Consider the following 24,375-nt stretch of genomic DNA (forward strand, 5'->3'; position numbering starts at 1 on the left):
ATACGTCACTCTGAGAATATCAAAGTAACTAGAAAGTTAACTATTGAGATAAATAAAAACAGAATTCTAGATGTTGCCTGGTGGTTAAATCGTGCTGAGGATGCAAAGTGGGCAATCTGGAAGGGGCGTCCATTCATTCAGGCCACGAGGGCACCATTAAGGAATTTTTATTCTGGTAAATGAGCATAAACAGGACCCCAGGGACTGAAAAATCTGAGACTGCTTCCAAAAGCTCTACTTTTGCACCCAGGGAGTGCAAAGAAGAATCTGGGTGGAATAAATAGCCAGATAAATGATGCAAAGGCAGAGAGCCCGAGCCAAGGTGGAAGCCACGTTTGGGAGATCAGGTGCTGACGGCAAATGTTAGAGTGTGTTTTACAGAAAGGCGATAATAGCAAATTGATTGTCGTGGGGCTTTGACACTGGGGTGTCAGTATCTAGGGCATGTGACGTATGAATTCCCAGGTAAACTCACAGCTCGATCTGAGGTTAAGCTTGGGACTGAGACCAAGAAATGGCAAATATGAGGTTTGGGCAAAAGGAGCAGAGTGCTGTTCTCATTTGGTTTCTACTATCCCTGACTTCACAACCTGTCCTCCTCGCTGCTTATCTAAAGATCTCTCCAGCCCGGGCGCAGTGGCTCATGCCTGTAATCCTAACACTTTGGGAGGCTGAGGTGGGAGGATTGCTCGAGGTCAGGAGTTCGAGACCAGCCTGAGCAAGAGTGAGACCCCGTCGCTACTAAAAAAAAAATAGAAAGAAATGATCTGGACAGCTAAAATATATATATAGAAAAAATTAGCCAGGCGTGGTGGCACATGCCTGTGGTCCCAGCTACTCAGGATGCTGAGGCACAAGGATCGCTTGAGCCCAAGAGTTGGAGGTTGCTGTGAGCTAGGCTGAAGCCACGGCACTCTAGCCCGGGCAACAGAGTGAGACTCTGTCTCAAAAAAAAAAAAAACAAACAAACAAAAACTCTCTCCAGTGTGACATATATATTGTCTGTGCAAGGTTTTTTCTATGAGTGATTTTTGTGCACAGAAAGTTATTTTCATTTTAATAATTAGCATTCAGATTGTTCAAAACCTACTTATTTCTGAAGCTTTTAAGAAGTCATAGTTTTAAAAACATATAATTCTCTTTATAAATCCAGACAATTTCAACATTCACTTTAAAGAAGGATTTCTAATTAATTGAGTAAATTCCCTTAAGTGTTTCCAACTATATTTATACATTTAACATATTTGACTTTCCTCCCAAGTACTGTTTAAACAAAAAAAAACTGGGCCAGGTGCAGTGGCTCATGCCTGTAATCCCAGCACTTTGGGAGGCTGAGGCTGGAGGATCGCTTGAGGCCAGGAGTTCAAGACCTGCCTGGGCAAGACCACAAGACCCCGTCTCCATTAAAGAAAAAACAAACTGCCCCATGTTCTTATATATGTTAATATCTAATAAATTAAACTTATAACGCTTCACCTTAAAAATCATGAGTTAAATCAATTACACAATTAAGAATTACGAAGCTATAATAGTACTCTGATATGCCAAATTCTCTTAAACATTTCCATATCAAATATGTACAGTTTCTTTAACTGCAAAATAGTCATATATAGCTGTGATTCTCCTAAACACGCCTATACTTAATGCTTTCTGGGATTGAGAGATGCTTACCCACCGAGAAAAAGATTATGTCAATCTACACTCTTTTTTTTTTTTTTTTTTTTTTGAGACAGGATGTCTTTCTGTCACCTGGGCTGACGTGCAGTGGTACCATGGTACCATCATAGCTCAACTGCAGCTTTGAACTCCTGGGCTCAAGTGGTCTTCCTGACTGAGCCTTCTGAATAGCTGGGACTACAGGCATGCGCCACCATGCCCGGCTAATTTTTCTATTTTTTGTAGAGACAGGGTCATGCTATGTTGCTCAAGCTGGTCTTAAACTCCTGGGCCAATCCACACTCTTTAGGGATTGCTTTCTCGGATGCTTGAGAGCTGCAGAACAACCAGACATTAGGCCTGGAGTGCAAACCTCCGGGACAGCTTTTCTCACCACCCTGACCTAAGTCGAGGTCCCTTTTATAATCACCATAGTTTCTTATGCCATAACTTAAAGAGAGCATGGTCAACTTATAGCACTGACTTATCCACTAGGCAGGGTGGCTCAGTGCCTAGAGCCCATACTTTTAGGTGCCCACAGTATGTATTAATTTTAATTTCTTTTAAAATCAGGAGAAAAAAATCTAATGAAATAATAATGAACATGTAATACTGAATCCAGCTTGGATTATATTCATCTGTAAACCAATGCAGTGATAAAATATAATTTCTGACACTTTTTCCTACAAAGGCAAAAGGACCCAACACTCATGAAAGTCATGATGGGCCCCGGTCACTTAGCATACATCCCTGGGTGTGACTCTGATCAGGACCTAATTTCTTTTTATTTTATTTTATTTATTTATTTTTTTTTGAGACAGAGTCTCACTCTGTTGCCCAGGCTAGAGTGAGTGCCGTGGAGTCAGCCTAGCTCACAGAAACCTCAAACTCCTGAGCTCAAGTGATCCTCCTGCCTCAGCCTCCCGAGTAGCTGGGACTACAGGCATGTGCCACCATGCCCGGCTAATTTTTTCTATATATATTTTTAGCTGTCCATATAATTTCTTTCTATTTTTTTTTTAGTAGAGATGGGGTCTCGCTCTTGCTCAGGCTGGTCTCGAACTCCTGAGCTCAAACGATCCGCCCACCTCGGCCTCCCTGAGTGCTAGGATTACAGGCGTGAGCCACCGCGCCCGGCCGGGACCTAATGTCTTACATCAACTTACAGAACTCTGACACCCCACCTAGACTGATCCAGCAAGCCCGTGCGTTTTCCATTTCTTTGGCTCTTCAGATATTTACATATCCGAATTCACAGAATTCTGCACTTAAAAAAAATTTTACTATCTTGAAGGGCATGCGACCCTCATAATGTTAAAATGCTATTCAATTCACGAAAATTTGAACAGTCATTTCTTAAAGGAACCTAATCAAATGGCAAATAAGCACATAAAAAAACATCATTAGTCATAAGAGAAATGAAAACTAAAACCACAATGAGATAAGATGATACACTCACTGGAATGGCTAAAATTTTAAAGACTGGTAACATTAAATGTTGTTTGGCAGAAAAAGTTTTAGCAGTTTCATATCAGCCCCATGACCTGGCAGTTCCACTCCGCACTATTACTCTAGAGAAATGAAAATACAGTTCTACAAATAGACTGAGATAAGAATGTTCTCAGCAGCTTTATTCATAGTAGCCAAGAAATGGCAACAGCCTCAAACCAATAGGAAAATGGATAAACAAATGATGGTATATTCATACAATGGAAACCACTTAGAAAAAAAGAAGAAAGAACTCAGATACACACAACAGCATAAATTAATGATTAATTTCAAAAACTTTACACAAAAGGGTATGTAACGTGTGATTCTTCTTCTCTCTCTCTCTCTTTTTTTTTTTTTTTGAAAGTTCTAGAGCAAGCTAAACTAATTTATGACAAATGAAGTCAGACAGTGGTTGCCTCTGGGATGGGGACAGGAATTTACTGGGAAGGGCTTGAAGGAACTTTCTGGAGTGACAGAGGTTTGGGTATATGCATGTGTCAAAACTCATCCAATGTTGCACTTAAGATTTGTGCATTTCACTGTATGTAAATTGTACCTAAAAGCAAAAAGAACCGTAAACAAATGTTGAACTCTAGTTAATAATATGAATGTTGAAGTCTCTAAGAGTAAAATATTCCCATGTCTGCAGCTTATACATATTGAAATGTGTCAGGCCAGGCGGGGTGGCTCATGCCTGTAATCCTAGCACTCTGGGAGGCCGAGGCGGGAGTATCGCTTGAGGTCAGGAGTTCGAGACCAGCCTGAGCAAGAGCGAGTCCCCCGTCTCTAGTAAAAATAGAAAGAAATTAGCCTGACAACTAAAAATATAGAAAAAATTAACTGGGCATGGTGGCACATGCCTGTAGTCCCAGCTACTTGCAAGACTGAGGCAGAAGGATCGCTTGAGCCCAGGAGTTTGAGGTTGCTGTGAGCTAGGCTGACGCCATGGCACTTTAGCCTGGGCAACAGAGTGAGACTCTGTCTCAAAAAAGTAATAATAATAAAATAAATTAAAAAAATTAAAAACAAGATGGATTGATGAATAGATAGAGGATGGCTGGATGGATATACACATAACAAAACAAACAGCAAAATGTTAATTATAGTTATGTGGGTGTTCACTGTATAATTCTTTCAACTTTTCTCTATGTTTGCAATTTTTATAATAAAATGATGGAAAAAAAATAATGACCAATTGATACAACTTTTAAGATTATTCTATAGACATATATCAGATGGATTAAAGACTTAAGTGTAAGACCTGAAACTGTAAAAATTCTAGAAGAAAACCTAGGAAAAACTCTTCTGGACATTGGCCTAGGCAAATAATTTACAACTTAGACCTCAAAATCAAATGCAGCAAAAACATAAACAGACAAATGGGACGTATTAAGTTAAAAAGCTCTGCACAGCAAGAGAAATAATCAAGAGTGAACAACCTACAGAATGGGAGAAATATTTGCAAACTACACATTTGACAAAGGACTAATATCCAAAACCTACAAGGAGCTCAAACAACTCAACAACAGAAAAACAAATAACACCATTAAAAAGTGAGCAAAGGACATGAACAGACATTTTTCAAAAGAAGACATGCAAGTGGCCAACAAACATATCAAAAAATGCTCATCATTAATCATCAGAGAAATGCAAATTAAAACCACAATGAAATATCATCTTTTGCCAGCCAGAACGGTTATTATTAAAAAGTTAAAACATAACAGATATTGGTGAGGATGCAGAGAAAAGGGAACGCTTATACATTTTTGGTGGGAATGTAAATTTCCTCTATGGAAAACAGTATGGAGATTTCTCAAAGAACTAAAAATAGAACTACCATTGAATCCAGCAATCCCACTACTAGGCATTTACCCAAAGGAAAAGATGTATCAAAGATAACTGCACTTATATGTTTACTGCACCACTATTCACAGTAGCAAAGAAATGGAATTAACATAAGTATCCATCAGTAGATGATTGGATAAAGAAAATGTGGTGCATATATACACACACAAACACACACACACACACATACACACACGCACACCATGGAATACTACCCTGCTATAAAAAGAATGAAATCATGTCATTTGCAGCAACAAGGATGGAACTGGAGACCATTATCTTAAGTGAAATAACTCAGAAACAGAAAATCAAATCCCACATGTTCTCACTTATGTGTGGGAGCTAAATCATGTGTACACACGGATGTTGAGTGTGAAATGACAGACGTTGGAGACTCAGAAGGACGGGAAGGTGACGGGGGGGTGAAGGGTGAGAAATTACTTAATGGGGACAATGAACACTATTTGGGTGACGGCAACACTAAAAGCTGAGACTTCACCTATACCCCCTAAATCTACAAACATTTAAAAAAGTTTTTAAAGACCTTGTTTTAAAATAAAAAGCAAAATATAGACAGACAGATAGATAGATGATAGACGCCACATACCTTTCACTCAGCAAGTCTGCTTCAGCAACTTAATCTAAAGAAATAATCCTATTTTAGGGGGGAAAACATGCTCTGAGATGTGGACTTGTGTACTTGTAGAAAGACATTTATCAAGATGTTTGTCATAACCAAACACACTAAACACTGGGACAGAAATGCATCTCAGAGCACAAACTGAGCTGTGCGGTCAACATAAAACTTAAAAACATTTTCTAGAACAACCTAATCTTTAATCTTGAGCTCATTCCACCAGAAGGGTAGACACATTCCCAGTCGATTAAGAACTGAATTACACCTGAGTGTAACATCTGACTGAGTTCTTGGGACACTTAGAGTCCGGAGCCAGAAACTCAGCTGATCTCAGCCAACAGCTTATCATGTGTGCAAGCGGCTTCTCTTTGCTTCCTCATTTACAGTTTTCCCAGTTTCCATATTAGTAACTATCATGTAAGCTGCACTGGCACACATTTCAGGATGTCATGAGGATCCACAACTTAGAAAACTTGCAATGATCCACTTTTCAAATCACCCAACTATTTCAAAGAAATGGGTGCGACTGTTGCCCATGACAACAGGACGCAGAGGCATGTGGAATCAAAGTCACCTCAAAGGTAGAAAAACAGACTCACCTTCCACTTTTCCACCTCCATGTCTGCCCAGGTGATTATACTCTCCTGGTAGCATGGTGTTTATTTACGAAGTTTTTTTTTAACGTATGTAGTAATTGTAGGATAAGAACCTGATTCAAGTTGCAAAATTATACACTCAACTTTTAAGTTGCTTAAGAATAGGCAGACAGGCCAGGCGCGGTGGCTCACACCTGTAATCCTAGCACTCTGGGAGGCCGAGGCGGGTGGATCGCTCAAGGTCAGGAGTTTGAGACCAGCCTGAGCACGAGTGAGACCCCGTCTCTACTAAAAATAGAAAGACATTATATGGACAACTAAAAATCTATATAGAAAAAATTAGCCGGGCATAGTGGCGCATGCCTGTAGTCCCAGCTACTCGGGAGGCTGAGACAGTAGGATCGCTTAAGCCGAGGAGTCTGAGGTTGCTGTGAGCTAGGCTGACGCCACAGCACTCACTCTAGCCTGGGCAACAAAGTAAGACTCTGTCTCAACAAAAAAAAAAAAAAAAAAAGAATAGGCAGACCTACGCCAATGAGATATACATTTCAAAACAATCCAGTGTCATTTACTGATGTCTTGGTGGTGCAATCTAAGTGGAAAAATCTAAGAGCTCTGCTAAATACTGTTTTCATGAGAAACTGATAAGGAATTTTTGGCGATTGATCTCTTTCTAGCTGCAGGTTAGCCGATGCCTGGGTCACGTTTTTCAGGCAAAAAAACCCAAGGGACCTGAGAAACAGCTGCCTGGCCAGGGGACACGGGGTTAAGCAGATTTTGGCTGGCTCAAGTGACAAGGAGGCGTTTATGAGCCAGCTGGGAGGGGATGCATGCCCAGTTGGAGGCTTTAGTGGAGGGTCAGCAGAAGGAGACCTGGCGCCACCTGGATGGGAGGGGACGCGGGGAACCTCGCGCAGGTGACTGTGACCGGGATGCCCCGTCCCGGATGCCCGGCCGGGCCTCCTGGGCGCCTGGATCGCGGCCAGATCCGCACCCTTCGGCTGGGCGTGGGTGGCTTCGTAAGTGCGCACGACTGCCACCGGGGAAGCCAGCGAGGAAGTGGGAGTGAGCGAGGGGGCGGGGCGGGATGCAAAGGGCGCGGGGGGAGGGGCGCGGGGGGAGGGGCAGGGATGGAGTCCGGGGGGCGGGGCGGGGAGGAGAAAAGGGCGCGAGTCGTCCTCGCCGTCCTCGCCGCGCGGCTGCTCGCGGGGGGGCGGCCAGGTGCGCCCGAGATGCCTCCGCGCCCGGGGCCGGGGCTGCGGCTGCCGCCGCTGTCGCCGCTGCTGCCGCTGCTGCTCCTGGGGCCGCTCGGTCCCCTGTGCCCGCGCGCCCAGGACGCCGTGGAGCTGGACTTCTTCACCGAGCAGCCGCTGCACCTGCTGAGTCCCGCCTTCCTGTCCTTCACCATCGACGCCAACCTGGCCACCGACCCGCGCTTCCTCACTTTCCTGGGGTAAGCGCCGGAATCCCGATCCTGTTCCCTCTCCGGTCCTCCTGACCCCCGTGCCTGCCCCGCCGGCCACTCTCGTCTCCTGGGCACGAGAGCCAGCCTGAGGGCCAGGGGGAAGAGGAAATTTGGAAGAGAAACTGCCCGCTTGCCCAGCACCTCGCTAGGAGGAGGGACCCCGGGCAAGTGCACCTGGAGGGCTGTGAGCGCTTGGGTTTGCGGGGCAGGGCAGGACAATAAGATTGTGGATCAGGCTTCCGTCTTTCAAACTCTTAGGAAGATTTTTTTTTTTTTTTTTTTTCAGACAGAACCTCGCTCTGTCCCCACAGGTAGAGTGCAGTGGCGTCATCACAGCTCACTGCAACCTCACACTCCTGGGCTCAAGTGATCCTCCTGTCTCAGCCTCCTGAGTAGCTGGGACTACAGGTGCACGCGACACAACCAGCTAATTTCTTTCTATTTTTAGTAGAGACGGGGGTCTCACTCTTGCTCACGCTGGTCTCGAACTCCTGACCTCAAAAGACCCTCCCGCCTTGGCCTCCCAGGGTGCTAGGATTACAGGCGTGAGCCACGGCGCCCCACCCGAAACTTAACATTTTAACCATTTTGAAGTGTGCACTTCAGTGGCATTAAGTTGGCAAATATCCCCAACTATCTATCTTGGAACTTTTTCAGCCTCCCAAACTGAGACTTTGTACCCACTAAATAGTAATGCTCTATTCCCCCCTCCCTGAGATTTATTTTTATTTGAGTTGGTACCACACTGAAAATGGCTTTCTTCTTCCTGACTTGGTCCAATTTAGCATTTCCGTGTATCTTCCAGTGGTTTTGAGCTGTTTCAGTCAGGGTGACTTCCAGGGTGACAACATTTCTGAAGTCTCGCTTTATTGCTGCATTTCCTAGTGCTGGGGCCCACAGTACGTTTAGGAGCTGTGAAGCCACCAAGAAAAAATATGGTGAGGAGGAATCGCTGAAGTCTTCAATGCAGGAGACCCATCCTTTGGCCAATTTCCATCTTTTAATTTCTTTCCTAGCTCGGCACGGTGGCTCACACCTGTAATCCCAGCACTTTGGGAGGCCGAGGTGGGAGGATTCCTTGAGGCCAGGAGTTTGAGACCACCCTGAGCAAGAGCAAGACCCCATCTCTATAAAAAATACAAAAATTAGCCAGGCGTGGTGGCACATGCCTACAGTCCCAGCTACTCAGGAGGCTGAGGCAGGAGGATCGCTTGAGGTCAGGAGTTTGAGGTTGAGTGAGCTATGATGACACCACTCCTGCCTCCAAAATAAATAAATAAATAAATAAAACAAAAAGCTCTCGCCCAAATTAGAGCTCCAAGTTGCCTGCAGTTGCCTAGAAGAACAACCTTGCAGTTAGATTCAGAGTCAAACGACTCCCCTTTCAAACAATATGACTTCCTCCAAGGCCTGCACAGCTGGTTGCTAGGAAATAGGTCCCACCCAGAGAGAAGGAAGTGAAAATGTTTGACTAGAGTGTCTTGGAAAAAATAAATATATATTCTTGCTTGTCTCCTTGCCTCACAGTTCTCCAAAGCTGCGTACCTTGGCCAGAGGTTTGTCTCCTGCGTACCTGAGGTTTGGTGGCACCAAGACAGACTTTCTAATTTTCGATCCCAAGAAGGAACCAACTTTTGAAGAGAGAAGTTACTGGCAATCTCAAGTCAACCAGGGTGAAACTTTTTTAAACATTCATTATGTATTTTAATTAACTCGAGTCCATCATGAGAACGCTCGGAGAAAACTGTGCTTGCTCTCACCTAACAACGAGAGACCAAGGGCCCCCGCTGACCCGTGGAGGCTCCTAAGCAAAAGGAGGACGCGGTGGGCAGGGTCCTCGTCACCACGCGTGCGTGGACGTGGGACTTCACAGAGAAGCTGTGCTGGGTGCAACTGAGGGTTAACCGTGCTGTGAATGGTACAGTGGTCATAGCTGAAGGACAGAGCTGCTGTAATACAGATCACACCTGTAATCCTAGCACTCTGGGAGGCTGAGGTGGGAGGATCGCTGGAGGTCAGGAGTTCGACACCAGCCTAAGCAAGAGAGAGACCCCCTCCCCCCGTCTCTACTAAAAATAGAAAAAAATTAGCTAGGCAACTAATAACAGAAAAAAATTAGGCAGGTGTGGTGATGCTCACCTGTAGTCCCAGCTACTCGGGAGGCTGAGGCAGGAGGATTGCTTGAGCCCAGGAGTCTGAGGTTGCTGTGAGCTAGGCTGACGCCACAGCACTCTAGCCCGGGCAACAGAGTGAAACTCTGTCTCAAAAAAAAAAAAAAAATATATATATATATATAAAAAATAATACTGTATATATCATTAAATTATAATAATGTGGGTATAATATACATACTCATGAGGAATATTTAATCGTTTCATACATTACATATTTTTCTTCTGTTTATTGTCTCCAGTTAGGAAGTATTTAGGACAGTTCATCAGCAATTGGGTCAAAATTAACAGAATAAGAATTAGAAAAATAGAAAAAAGGCAGGAGGGTTCTCTTTGAACAACAAGTTGGAAGAGTTTAGGTTTAGACTTGGCCCTTTCCCGCCAGTCACGTGTGTCTGAAAGCTCTCATGAGTTTAGGCGGGAAAGTGTCCTTGGCTTATCGGTTTTCTTCATGCTGTTGGTGGGGGGAGCACTGGGAGTCTTCAGGTTCCTCTGGAACGTTCTATGTGAGCACAGTGTGCAGCTTCCCAGAAGGGAAGTCGGCGGTGTGTTGGCCAGCCCTGGCAACGAGTGCTGGGCGACCTGTGGTCTTGTGACACAGGATGGTGGTGGCTTTTTCCAAGCGTGCAGGTTGTGGTCCCAGCAGCTTTGATGGTACCAAATTTAAAGGGAAAAAAGTCACCAGTACGGGTTCTACCTTCCACTGTAGTAGGAGGAAACCACCACAAGGCACATATAGTCCGTGTAAAACAAATTTCTATGGATTTTGAAAGAGAACTGAACTATGATTTCTTCAGGAGGGTTCTCTGGTAACTTAAGCTTCGGAGGAGTCTTCTGAAATTATGTCCGAGGTGTGTGTGTCCAGGGTGTGTTCAGTGTTTCTAAGGAAACCTGCCCTTTGGTTGTTTTTCTGCGGGGACTGGTGAGCCTGTGAAGTTGACATGTGTAACAGAGTCTGTCTTTCTCTGATCTCACACCTCGTCACCAAAAATTTAACTATCCTGTTTTAGTCTTATACATAGCTAACTAAATATGTTGTGAATAGGACTTCAGCCTTCTCTCGGTGCAAACAGACCCTCTAAATGATCTCTTCCACTTGCAGATATTTGCAAATCTGGACCCATCCCTTCTGAGGTGCAGAAGAAGTTAGAGCTGGAATGGCCTTTCCAGGAGCAGCTGCTACTCAGAGAACAGTATCAGAAGAAGTTCAACAACAGCACCTACTCACGTAAGACATGAAAGGCACCCTGCAGGTGTTCCGTCCCAAGAATATCCGGACGGGTTGGACCTGGGCTTGACTCTAGTGAGGTTAACAGCAGGTGTGCACAGCTGTACGATACCCAAATACTAGCAAGAGTCAATGGGAAATCCTTAGTCTAAAACTTTTATTTTATTTTTTCCCATCTCACTTTGCTCACTAGCCGCACAGTGAAAGATAGAACTCAACCCATCATTCATGATCATTAGATAAACGTAAGTTTTCTAGTACAGGTCCTCTTGGAGGGTGTGCTCCACTTACGTAGAAGATGACAAAAACATTTGTCATGAGAACGTAGACTCACATCGTAAACTGGTTTGGGCAGGAAAAGGAAGCAATGTTACGGATGTCATTCTGGGCGTGACTGCAGAAAGGAGGACTCCATTATTAAAATAATCATACTTAATGAGCAAATTCTTTTCTTTCCATCTCCACCTCTCTTCCTCATCACCCACTCTTTCCCACCCCCAGCACCCAGTCCCACGCTGGATGCTGGACGCCCTGCTACAAACTTACAGGCCGTAATGCAATGTCTAGTTTATCTGCATCCCAAGGATGTTTCCGCTTTCTCATACAGTAAGCTGTAAGAGTTTGGAAAATGGTTGGGAATAGGATAATTAGTTAGAAGGTTGTTTTTTTGTTTTTTTTTAATTGGTCTTCCTATTTAAGAGAAGAAGTAGGCTGGTTGGCTCTTTTAAGAGTAATTTTGTGGTGTTTACAACTAATTGATCACAACCAGTTACAGATTCTTTTGTTCCTTCTCCATTCCCACTGCTTCACTTGACCAGCCTTAAAAAAAAAAAAAAAGAGAGAGAGAGAGAGAAGAAAAAAAAAAAGAGTAATTTTGAACTCAGTCATCTATAGCCTGTATTCTAAGAGACTTTACCGTTTATTGTGTTATAAGAGGTGTATAGTGGAACTTCAAGCTACATAAATTCCAAGTGCATTTGGAAGAATGAAGAAATAAAGGAAGGGAAAAGTATGAGTTGAATAAATACTCTAAAATGCAAACACTTGGGGTTTTTTAAAGATGCTATAATCTTTGTAAAGGGGGTGGGCAATAACAGTGTTATAACCGTAAGGGTTTTTAATGATTTACAGACAGTTTTCACACGTGCCACTTCAACCTTGGAATTTGGGGTACACACGTCATGGTGCCTGTGCCAGGCCTACAGAGCCACGGCTGAGGCTCCCGTGGGGTAAAGATGTTACCCCGGTCTTATTGCAGCCTCTGAGTGGGAGAGCTGGACCTGGAAATCGGGTCTTACAATTCTTGATCCAGGGCACTTTCTACAACATGATTTTGCAGTATATAAACCTACAGTAGAGTTTCGACTAAGGTAGTTGAGTCACCCCTTTGTGACAGGCTCTAGTAATGGCACTGCCACCAAATGGCTGTGTGATATTGGGCAAAGCACTTAATTTATCTGGACCTCAGTTTCCTCATAGAAAAATGAAGGTGGAGGTTTGGCGTAGACGTGGTGACCCCAAAGCCTCCCTTTTGTCCTCGGCTGTGGCTCTAAGATCCAGTAGAATTCTGGGTCGCTGGACTCTGGCAGCGTTTCACACCCTGACGTCTGTCACTTCTTGATGGTAGGCAGCAGTCTGTGGAAGTGGGTGACACAGCAAATATCAAAACACCTAAAGCAGGCCAGGTGCAGTGACTCACACCTGTCATCCCGGCACTTTGGGAGGCCAAGGTGGGAAGACTGCTTGAAGCCAGGAGTTCAAGACCAGCCTGGGCAACATAAGGAAATCCAGTCTCTACAAGAAGTAAGAAAAATTAGCCAGGCGCGGTGGCACGCACGTGTAGTCCCATCTACTTGGGAGGCTGAGGCAGGAGGATCATGTGGGCCCAGGAGTTCAAGGCTGCAGTGAGCTGTGATTGTACCACTGCACTCCAGCCTCCACTACAAGGTGAGACCTTGTCTCAGAAACAAACAAACAAACAAAAATATACCGAAAGCAGCTTGCTAGAGTAATTTCTCCTTGGCAGCCTTTATCAGAAATGTTAAATCCAGGAATTACTTGGATGCTACAGTTATCCAAGTCATTCAGCCCAGAGACTTAGAAACAAAGAAGAACAAAGTCACTTTTAAAGAGAAAAGTTATAAGTTTGACAGAGTTTTTTTAAAAAACTATTCTCACAGTGAATTACTGTGTAACAGATCACTCTAAGTATGTGTGAATAATGGCAAGAACTTATGCATGTGATTATTGATTTAAAGATAACACTTAAAATTATATTATTGCCACTCTCAAAAAGTAATTATAGACTAGCTAATGGTTAAAAAAGCAGAGTAAAGAAGTTCCCAAACTCTTGGTAGCACCTTAGTGTCTCAGAAATTTTTTTTACACCATAAAGAGGCTAAAAATTTTGATTTTTTTTTTTTAGTGTTTTGATTATTAAATTGTTAGGTCTAAACAACCTAAAAGTAATGGTTATTGTTATGTCCAATAGATGTTACATTTTTCCCTTGCAAACTTAAAAGATCCTGTATTGCTTCTGTGAATAGGTGTGTGGTTAGATTTGAATTTCAGAGAAATAATATTTTTTTTAGCATTAAGTATTTGTCAACTCTTGTATAGGACATACACTAAAAATTAGTCATTACTTATCTGAAGTTTCAATTTAACTAGGTGTGGTTTATTTTTATTTGCTAAATACTACAAGCATATCCATGAATTCACTGTGGCTCCCTAGGGTGCCTTGGCATGTAGTTTGGAAACCATGGTCACAGCCCTAGGCCAATTTTTTAACGTAAAATTCTATTCATTTTAAATTGATAAATCATATATAGGATTTTTTAAAAAAATGTTTTAAATATAACTAAAATTACCAAAATATTTTATAACTGAGTTCACAAGTAGAGATATTTAGATTATAAAGAGTGGGGTCTATGCTGACTCATGACAGTCTGGCTGTGCATGTTGAGCACTGAGCCATAAATTGTGGTTTCTCCAATTCACCTGATGTCACTTGAACAAAACATGAGTGCCGGGCCAGAGCTTCTGGTTTCTTCTCCGGGACTCCATTCAAATGAAGCCAGATTTTTATTTTTTTAATTTCCTTGTCCAATTTTATTGTTTCTTAGATATAATTATAGTCACTTCTTAGGAATAGAACTCCTTCGATTTAACAACAGAAGTATTATAGAAATTCACTGTGGGCCGGGCGCGGTGGCTCACCGCCTGTAATCCTAGCACTCTGGGAGGCCGAGGTGGGTGGATCGTTTGAGCTCAGGAGTTCGAGACCAGCCTGAGCAAGAGCGAGACCCCATCTCTACTAAAAATAGAAAGAAATTATATGGACAGCTAAAAATATATATAGAAAAAATTAGCCGGGCATGGTGGCACATGCCTGTAGTCCCAGCTACTCGGGAGGCTGAGACAGGAGGATCCCTTGAACTCAGGAGTTTGAGGTTGCTGTGAGCTAGGCTGACGCCACGGCACTCACTCTAGCCTGGGCAACAGAGTGAGACTCTGTCTCAAAAAAAAAAAAAAAAGAAATTCACTGTGAAGAGTAAGTCTGGAAGACTTTGTCATTGTGGGTGTTGACCTAACCATTAAATTACAAACTTTTTCTTTCAGGAAGCTCAGTGGATATGCTGTACACTTTTGCAAATTGCTCAGGACTGGACTTGATCTTTGGTCTAAATGCATTACTAAGAACGGCAGATTTGCAGTGGAACAGTTCTAATGCTCAGTTGCTCCTGGACTACTGCTCTTCCAAGAATTATAACATTTCTTGGGAACTAGGCAATGGTAAGTACCCCAGGGGACATGTCATTCATAAGGGGATTCCCCACCGCCATTATTTTTTCCTATTTCTGACATTCTTTTTCGTATTAGCAAATATACTTCTGCCTGGGCACATTCTTGTAAGTGCTCAACAATGCAACATTTGGAACTGCCTGTGGCAGAAAACTCCTTTATAATATATCCCAGAACCTACTGTGAATCCCAGTTTAGGTTACGCTTGAGGTGAGAACCACTAGTTGCAGCCAGCAGCCTTCCTGGCTCCTGGATTCCCTTGAGATTTTCAAAGTCACTTAACCTTGTTACGCTTGTCAGGCTGGACTTAACAATGTGAAGCAGGCAGTTTGGTTTCACTGTTCCCTTCCTTTCTCTGTTTCTCAGCTTGTCAGTTAATCTCAGCAAGTCATCCCAACTGTCATTATATGCTCAAGCTGTCTAGAACTTTCCGCTATAGAATCCTACCTGGGTCAAGCTCCTGATTGTCTCCTTCTTTGCTTTTTTTCAAGGAACTTATAAATTCTAACTAAAGTATTAATGATTAGCCACATTTATTCAAAACATTTATAGCGTTTTCTCCGCACATCAGCCAATGGAACTGAAGATAAAATGGGAAATGAGATGTGGTAATATAATGAGCACATCTTTCTCCTGCCCAAACTCTTTTAAAAGTAAATTAGCTTATTAAATAATGAACATTATTATATTTTCCAAATATCCAAACCAATATTTCTATCGGTTTAATAGTCCCATTATAAACTTTATTTTATTTATTTATTTATTTTTGAGACAGAGTCTCACTCTGTTACCCGGGCGAGTGCCATGGCATCAGCCTAGCTCACAGCAACCTCAAACTCCTGGGCTCAAGCGATCCTCCTGCCTCAGCCTCCCGAGTAGCTGGGACTATAGGCATGTGCCACCATGCCTGGCTAATTTTTTCTATATACAGTTTTAGTTGTCCATATAATTCCTTTCTATTTTTAGTAGAGACGGGGTCTCGCTCTTGCTCAGGCTGGTCTCGAACTCCTGACCTTGAGCAAACCTCCCACCTTGGCCTCCCAGAGTGCTAGGATTACAGGTGTGAGCCACTGCTCCCAGCCTGTATGTTTGCTTTTAAATAAAACATTTCTGAGTGAATATTATTTTGGGAATTGCTGTCTTTCAGAACCTAACAGTTTCCGGAAGAAGTCTGGTATTTTCATCGATGGATTACAGTTAGGAGAAGATTTTATTGAATTGCATAAACTTCTAAGAAAGTCCACTTACAAAAACGCAAAGCTCTATGGCCCTGATGTCGGTCAGCCTCGGGGAAAGACTGTTAAGATGCTCAAGAGGTAGGAGCTAGAAGATACTGAACCACTTCTTAAAAATAAACATCCCTCTCTGGTGAAGAATCCTCAGTAGTCCACAGGTTACTACACAATCTGCGGCCTGACTGCAAGGTTTACCAAAAGAAGAAATATTGATTAGTTCATCATATCAAGGATTCTGGGGCAAATGGCATCTATGATAAAATTTGCTATCAGAATGAGAAAGTTAGTGTTTCCCTGATCCTAAAGCAGTAACCAGACTATTTCTAGGGAATAAAATTCTCATGCATATATTGTGTGTGTGTGTGTGTGTGTGTGTGTGTGTGTTTGTACTGCATATGATGATTAAATGATAATAGAATTTTTTTTCTAGTTTCCTGGAGGCTGGGGGAGGTGTGATTGATTCAGTTACATGGCATCAGTAAGTATGTCTCCTATTCTTGATACTAGAAAAGAAATGCCAGCTTTTTTTATTACCTAGTTTTCAAAAACTTATTTCCATTTGACTGCTAATTGGCTCTATAGTACAAATTAGACACAAATGGTGTCTCAAGAAGCACTGTAGAATTTTAATAAAACAAAAATTTTAAGTTCTTTTTAAATAATGTGGTGGTTTCTATTAATATAAAGATCTTGCCAATTAACCCATGGAACTTACAAGTAGCTAAAACCAATTGCTTGCCAAAGAACTGGTAACCAGTGGATACCTACTCTCTTAACTGTGCCTTTTCAAGACAGAGCAACTGATTTCTAGTTCTTTGGATAGAATGGACTCTTCCTCATCTCACCCTTCCATATTGGTCTTTCCTTGGCAGAATTTCTGGAAATAATAGGTGGGTGGGAGAGGTAGGAAGAAGGTCAACAATTGACCTAAAAACAGAAAGTAAAGTTTGTCCTTTTTTTTCCCCCCTGAATATTTTCTGAATAATTTAGCTACTATTTGAATGGACGAATTGCTACCAAAGAAGATTTTCTCAACCCTGATGTGTTGGACACTTTTATTTCATCTGTGCAAAAAATTTTTCAGGTAATAGTCTTTTTAAAAGTTTTAACGTAAGACTAGAATCCTTAGTTTATAGTCTAGTTCTAAATTCTATAGGTGTACGTATATATTTACGTGTTTTTCTAATTTTGGAGAACAAGCACTATGACTTATTCACCACTGGTTTCCCCCTTAACATTAGGTCTTACCGATGTATGTTGATTAGAAATTAAAAATACTTAGTGGCATTAACTACCATAGACCATAAGAATGGGTTTGTTTACATTCCTTCCACACCGTAGTATTCCAATACAAGAAAATTGCCTGAGACCTGAATGACTGTGAGCGTATTTTGTAACTATATAGCTTGGATGGGTCTCGGAATACAGGTTTTGAACGCTGTTAATCTTCGACGCTGCAGCTGCTCAGCTTGTTTGCAGCTATCATGGAGACTTTCCTCTTGCACAGGTGGTGGAGGAGACCAGGCCCAGCAAGAAGGTCTGGCTGGGAGAGACAAGCTCTGCGTACGGGGGCGGGGCGCCCTTGCTCTCCAACACCTTTGCAGCTGGCTTCATGTGAGTGAGCAGCCCCACAGGCTCTGGGGGTCCGGCCTTCCTCCGCCAAAAAGCAGATCCAAGACGGTGTCAGTGGCAGAGCCCCAAAGTTTGTGCCAGATTTTGCATGAAAATGATTTACTAAAGCTTGTTGAGCATCTTTGACAGGTGTCTCAAATTAATCCTTGTAAGAAGAATTAATTGTTTTATAATAGAAATATTGGTCTTTAACTATGGCCCGTAAATATGCCAAACGGTCCTTCCTCTAAGGACGTGCGTTGTAAAAGAATGCCCGTCTAGAGCTTTGGCGCTGAGATGGATACTTTGCGTATGCAGCTGTATTTATAGAGTCCCAAGAAGTGTAGAGCGGAAGGTGTGAGGTCCCACCAGAGAGGCTGTCAGTGAATTTAAAGATTCACTAAATCACCTCATTCTCCAACACTACAAACTTGATTGCTTTAAACTCCTGGTTTACTTACATTTGATCCCTCTGTTAATCTATAATTCCGTATCCTCACATTGAGGTGTTTCTTCCTCTTTCCTCCTCCGTCCTCATGCTTTATAAACCCAGAGTAAAGCACAAATCCTTTGTGCTCCTGTGGGCACGAGTAGAGAAAAGAACAGAGGTGTTTGTTTTGCCATTAACTAAAGATTTGGGATGGGAGGATTTGGAGTGTGTCTACTCTGCTTTGTGGAGGGACCCCTCCGGCCCACCGACAGTCTGCCAGGACTCCTTGTCACACTCTCTCGGGGGCAGATGTGGTGGGAGGGACTCTGCCATGCGCAGTCGCCGTTCCATTCCAGTGACCTGTTTATAATCAATGCCGCTTTGCTGGTTTACTGTTAATTCGTCCCACGTAGAGGGCGAAAGCAGGATAGTGTGTAATTAGAATTGAGCAATTTTGTTTCCAAACCTGAAGAAAGCTTGGTCCCACTGTGTCCCAGGTGGCTGGACAAACTGGGCCTGTCGGCCCGGATGGGCATCGAAGTGGTGATGCGACAGGTGTTCTTTGGTGCCGGAAACTACCACCTGGTGGATGAGAACTTCGAACCTTTACCTGTGAGTGATCGTTATTTTCTTATTTCTACGAGTAACATGTACTCAGGGACCCTGATCTGAACCTCCCAGGAATCATCAGTCCTCTCAGTAAATAGCCAAATCCAGTGATGACAAGTTGGAGGGAAACTTCGAGATCACCTTTTTTTTTTTTTTTTTGGAGACAGAATCTCACTCTTTTGCCCTGGCTAGAGTGCTGTGGCGTCAGCCTAGCTCACAGCAACCTCAAACTCCTGGGCTCAAGCGATCCTCCTGCCTCAGCCTCCCGAGTAGCTGGGACTACAGGCATGCGCCACCATGCCCGGCTAATTTTTTTTTCTATATATAATTTTAGTTGTCCAGATAATTTCTTTCTATTTTTAGTAGGACGGAGTCTCGCTCTTGCTCAGGCTGGTCTTGAACTGCTGACCTTGAGCGATCCTCTCGCCTTGGCCTCCCAGAGTGCTAAGATTACAGGCGTAAGAGCCACCATGCCCGGCCTGGTTTTGCTAAAGAAATAAGTAATGATCTATTTTTGTCTCTCCTCCCCCCAACCACAACTAGGATTATTGGCTCTCTCTTCTGTTTAAGAAATTGGTGGGCACCCGTGTGTTCATGGCAAGTGTGAAAGGTCGAACCGGAAGCAAACTTCGCGTATACCTTCATTGCACAGACATCAGCCAAAGGCAAGTATGACACGTGGCCTTGACCCGTCAGCAAGTTTTCATTGGTAGAGCACACAACTTCCTACTCAAACACCCTCTTGCCACGTGTACATACAGTAGGTCTAAAACGTGTCAGGGTCCTTTTTTGTTCTGCTCTGCTTTTTGTATTCATAGTGATCTGATGCTAGAGTCTAAATTTAAACAAAATGTTGCTTAGACATAGGCATTTGCAGTCCAGCAAAGATTTATACAGTGATTCTAATTGTCATAATCTATAATGGAAATACACCTTGAATTTTAATAAATAGGAATGTAAGAAAAATTACTATTTTTATACGAACAATTAATTCATTGAAGGACTACTGAGTGTATATGAATTAATATGAATATATTTATCTCCTTGCATCAAACCTGATACATTTAATACGGAAGAAGAAGAATTGAAAGAAGAAGGAGAACAATAACACCAACAACAATATTACTTACAAAAGTTGCAACCACGGTTTCTGGAGCTGAGAGGCCGTAGAGATCTTTGTAGCCTCGCTCTCTTCCTTTAGGTGGCAAAGAATGTTGCTAAATCTCAGGGTTTTTCTCTTCTTATTAATTTCACTCTACCATTCCTTATAGGACGATACTAAAATGCTAATTCTAGCCAAAACCCCCACCTACCATTTCCCATTTCTGGCAACTGGGAGCTCCATGGATGGTGAGGACAACTCCAGGAAGTAGTGGGGGAATGGTTTGAATGGATCAATTCTGAAAAGTGTCAATAGATTTAATTTTCTTATTTGTTTTGGTCCCTTTCTAAGGCTAGGAAAAGCCCCTTGTTGATACAGTTTATAATTTGAATTTTACCATTTAACTTTCTAGCACCTCAGCCAGCCAAGCAGCAAAGATCTCAGGGTGCTCTAGCCCAGAACGTGGTAGCGTGAAGAGCAATGTTTTTTATCATGTTTTCAAAATAGGACCACATGAGTGGTGTGATATTATCGTAAAAGGAAAGACACTAAGAGGTCCCATCATCATTATGGATGCTAATACTTAGTATCCATGATCACATTTGTAATTTAGTTTTTAACTGCTTAAGTGACGTAAATATTTTTATTGAGTTGACCTATTTGCTTTTAGCCCAAGGTATAAAGAAGGAGATTTAACTCTGTATGCCATAAACCTCCACAATGTCACCAAGCACTTGCAGTTACCCTATTATTTATTTAACAAGCAAGTGGATAAATACCTTGTAAAACCTTCAGGACTTGATGGATTACTTTCCAAGTAAGTAATTTTTCTTATTCCTTCCGAACTTTCAATAAATTATTGGCATTTATCAGAATAGAGAGTTTTGATAGGAAGCAAAAAAGAAAAAAGTCAACTATTTCAAGTTTTTATAATTTGTAATATTCAGGAAGTTTATAGATGAATACTTATGTAACCCTGAGAGTCCAAAGAAGAAGGATATGAATACCAGCTAGCAGTTACCTTAGAGAATAGTTTGCTTTTCAAAATAACTTGATATATTAACATCCACTCAATGCATTTACAATATTTACTGTAAAAAGACTTGATAACACACTCCTAAAACAAAACATACCTATATATAATTACTACTAAAGGCATGTTAGTTGGTATAAAATATTATACCACATGAGATGGGTGTGATTCTCTTACAGCGATAAAGTAATTTTTTTAATTGGTTAGAGCAAGAAAAAAAAAATGGCCAGAAATGTACTTCTAGGTAGATTATTTGAAGTGAGTTCTAATGTGTGTATGTATATGTGTATGTGTGTGTGCATATATATATATATATATATTTTTTTTTTTTTTTTTTTTTTTGAGACAGTCTCGCTCACCCGGGCTAGAGTGCTGTGGTGTCATCATAGCTCACAGCAACCTCAAACTCCTGGGCTCAAGCGATCCTCCTGCCTCAGCCTCCCAAGTAGCTGGGACTACAGGCATGTGCCACTATGCCTGGCTAATTTTTTTTATATATATTTTTAGTTGGCCAGATAATTTCTTTCTATTTTTAGTAGAGATAGGGTCTCGCTCTTGTTCAGGCTGGTCTCGAACTCCTGACCTCGAGCGATCTACCCACCTCGGCCTCCCAGAGTGCTAGGATTACAGGCATGAGCCACCACGCCCCATCTCAAATTTCTTAAGGACAATTGGATTGTTTTCTCTTCAGGATAAATGTTCCCAGTTTCTCCAAGGACATCTTTTGGTTCTATCTAGCAGATCCTGATCACACATTTCATGTTTTATAATTAGAAAATTCAAATTATGGATAATGTTTTATTTCCCAAAATTCTTTTGATGCATACATATTACCTCTATTCTTTTCTCTTTAAAATTTTGCAAAAAAAGTATCTTAGATAAGTTTATGAGTGCAAGATTTAAACACTTGCTCATATTAATGACTTCAGAAAGTTAAACAATGGCCACCTTTACAAATTATTTCTTACATGAACAACTTGTATATTGCCTATGAGGGTCCTGCATAGTAAATATTTAAGAAATATTAAGTGAACATATTTTGGATGTAAAAGCAGTATGTATCTCCGATAAATTTTGCCCAGTATCCCCCATTCTGCCAAATCCATTGCTTGCTAATTCTTTCCAGCTTTGTTTCATCTGAACCTTGACAAATGTATCTTCTGTTTCTTTGGCGTCATGTTATCGACTTCAAAATATAAAGCAAGATGCTACCCTCAAATAAAATCCCACCCTCATTGCCCAGCCTGGTGTGAAAACAATCAGCGTATCTGAAGCTTACACTCAGTGTACGTACAGCATCTTTTAGGTACATGTGCGCTGATGGAACAGCACAGCCTGATGGTATAGCCCATGCTCCTCATCTCACCCCCAGCGTTATCAATTCCCAGTGATCAGATCGACCTTCAAACTCTGTAGAAAATACCCTCCCCAAAAGCAGAGCTGAAACTTTTGTGTATACTCTTGCAAGGTTCTTAATTTCATGCAAAGCAGACTCTTACGCCTGTCATTTGGAGATATTTTCAAGACCTATTTTAGTATGTGGTTTCCTGATGATGGTCATGGCATTTCCTCCCTCACCCCCTCTAAAAACCGATGTGATACAGGCATTAAAACAAAAACCAACGCATGTGGCCTTGAGTACGACGGCAGCGCAGGCCTGTTAGCCTCTGGCACGATCGTGGGTTTGTTGTCGATACGTCTTAAGTTACAGAACTCAGAGCTGAGCATCTGACCAAGGGTGAGTGGAAACCAGTTTGACTGCTCACTGATACTTAATGAGGACAGAGTATAAGAGATCTTGAAAAATGAAAAATATACAGGCGGTGGCTCACGCCTGTAATCCTAGCACTCTGGGAGGCCGAGGCGCCTCGGGAGGATCGTTTGAGATTAGGAGTTTGAGACCCCATCTCTACTAAAAATAGAAAAAAAAAAATTAGCCAGGCATGGCGGCATGTGCCTGCAGTCCCAGCTACTCAGGAGGCTGAAGCAGGAGGATTGCCTGAGCCCAGGAGGTGGAGGTTGCTGTGAGCTAGGCTGACGCCACGGCACTCTAGCCTGGGCAACAGAGCGAGACTCTAAAAAAAAAAAAAAGAGCTATCTCTTTTCATAACATTTGAGAATAAAAGGTAGAGGTAGAAGCATTGTTTGGAATTATGGAAGGAACTGTCAGTAGAACAAAAGCAGACTAAAGCTTTCCTTCATAAGCTCCTGTCCATATTGGATTTGTTGCTATGAGCATGCGTTAACTCAATTGAAATAATAACAAATATGTATAACAAATAACACTTGTCCTTACATTGTTTTTTTTTTTTTTTTCCATTTTTTTTGACAGCTTTGAATTTGAATTCCAACAGTGAAATACACAGAAAACCTAATCTCTTCTGTGGTTTAGCCAAAGTTGTTTTGGTGTCATCACAGCAATACGTTCTACCAAATTATCTTAACAACAGGGAGGGGAGTTAGACGGTTTATAGGCATAGTTCTAAGTGGGAAATTTCACTGACTGTCATTTTTATGTTACAGTCATGAAAATTCCATTCCATTCTCTCTCTCTCTCTCTATATATATATACACACACACACACACACATATACAATTGTTTTATATAAAAATGGTTTCAAGTATTGGTCATCAGATTAAACAACTGCAACTCCAGACGTTAAGCTTACCTTCTTACACCTCCATCACGTTGCCTAGTACAGACTGTATGTGTTCCATTTCCTGTAAAGGGCAGATAGTGAATATTTCAGGATTTGGGGCAATCTGGTCTCTGTCACAACTACTCAGCTCTATCATTGTATCTTAAAGATTATCTAGGTCAAATGCCTAACTGATACAATGTTAAAATACAAGTTACATTAATATAGGCTACCACAAAAAAAATTTTTTTGGTCTAAAAAAGATTTCATGACTTTTGTAGGAGGCATGGAGCATGCACAACTTGGCTAACTCAGCCTGTCTTTTTGCTTTGCAGGTCTGTCCAGCTCAATGGTCAAACTCTGAGGATGGTGGATGATCAAACCCTGCCCGCTTTGACGGAAAAACCTCTCCGCCCAGGAAGTTCCCTGGGCTTGCCAGCTTTCTCCTATGGATTTTTTGTGATAAGGAATGCCAAAGTTGCTGCTTGCATCTGAAAATGAAAGGCATACACTAGCTCTGAGATTGAATTTTTCAAATGTCTTGATAAGAGGAAAGCAACTCAAACTATAGGAAGCAGATACATTGTAATTCAACTAGTGGGAGCTGCAGAGACATTGGGACAATTTCAGTGCTAGATTTAGCACAGGATTGCGATCTTTTTAAGTAGAGCACTGCTAATAATAATAGCTAATAATACCTTGTGCCAGACACTATTCTTAGCACTTTGCATGTACTGTTTTTATCTATGAATGCTCCCAATATGGTCAAGGGGCAAGAAAGTGAAGGATATAGCATAAGTTTTAACAAAGTGCTTAGTTGTTT

General features: G+C 42.0%; 1 protein-coding gene across 1 annotated transcript; it reads left to right on the forward strand.

Annotated features, from left to right (window-relative positions):
- The first annotated feature begins 7,112 nt into the window (after window positions 1-7,112).
- Window positions 7,113-24,254, forward strand: HPSE (heparanase). Its single transcript, XM_069485456.1, has 12 exons — window positions 7,113-7,678; window positions 9,218-9,363; window positions 10,964-11,089; window positions 14,711-14,884; window positions 16,041-16,209; window positions 16,559-16,606; window positions 17,119-17,212; window positions 17,636-17,742; window positions 18,667-18,781; window positions 19,322-19,443; window positions 20,551-20,697; window positions 23,888-24,254. Exons 1-12 carry the CDS (start codon window positions 7,113-7,115, stop codon window positions 24,045-24,047), a joined length of 1,974 nt encoding a protein of 657 aa, XP_069341557.1. The 3' UTR covers window positions 24,048-24,254.
- The last annotated feature ends 121 nt before the right edge of the window (window positions 24,255-24,375 follow it).

Source organism: Eulemur rufifrons, chromosome 13 (assembly GCF_041146395.1).
Source record: "Eulemur rufifrons isolate Redbay chromosome 13, OSU_ERuf_1, whole genome shotgun sequence".
NCBI classification, from domain to species: domain Eukaryota; kingdom Metazoa; phylum Chordata; class Mammalia; order Primates; family Lemuridae; genus Eulemur; species Eulemur rufifrons.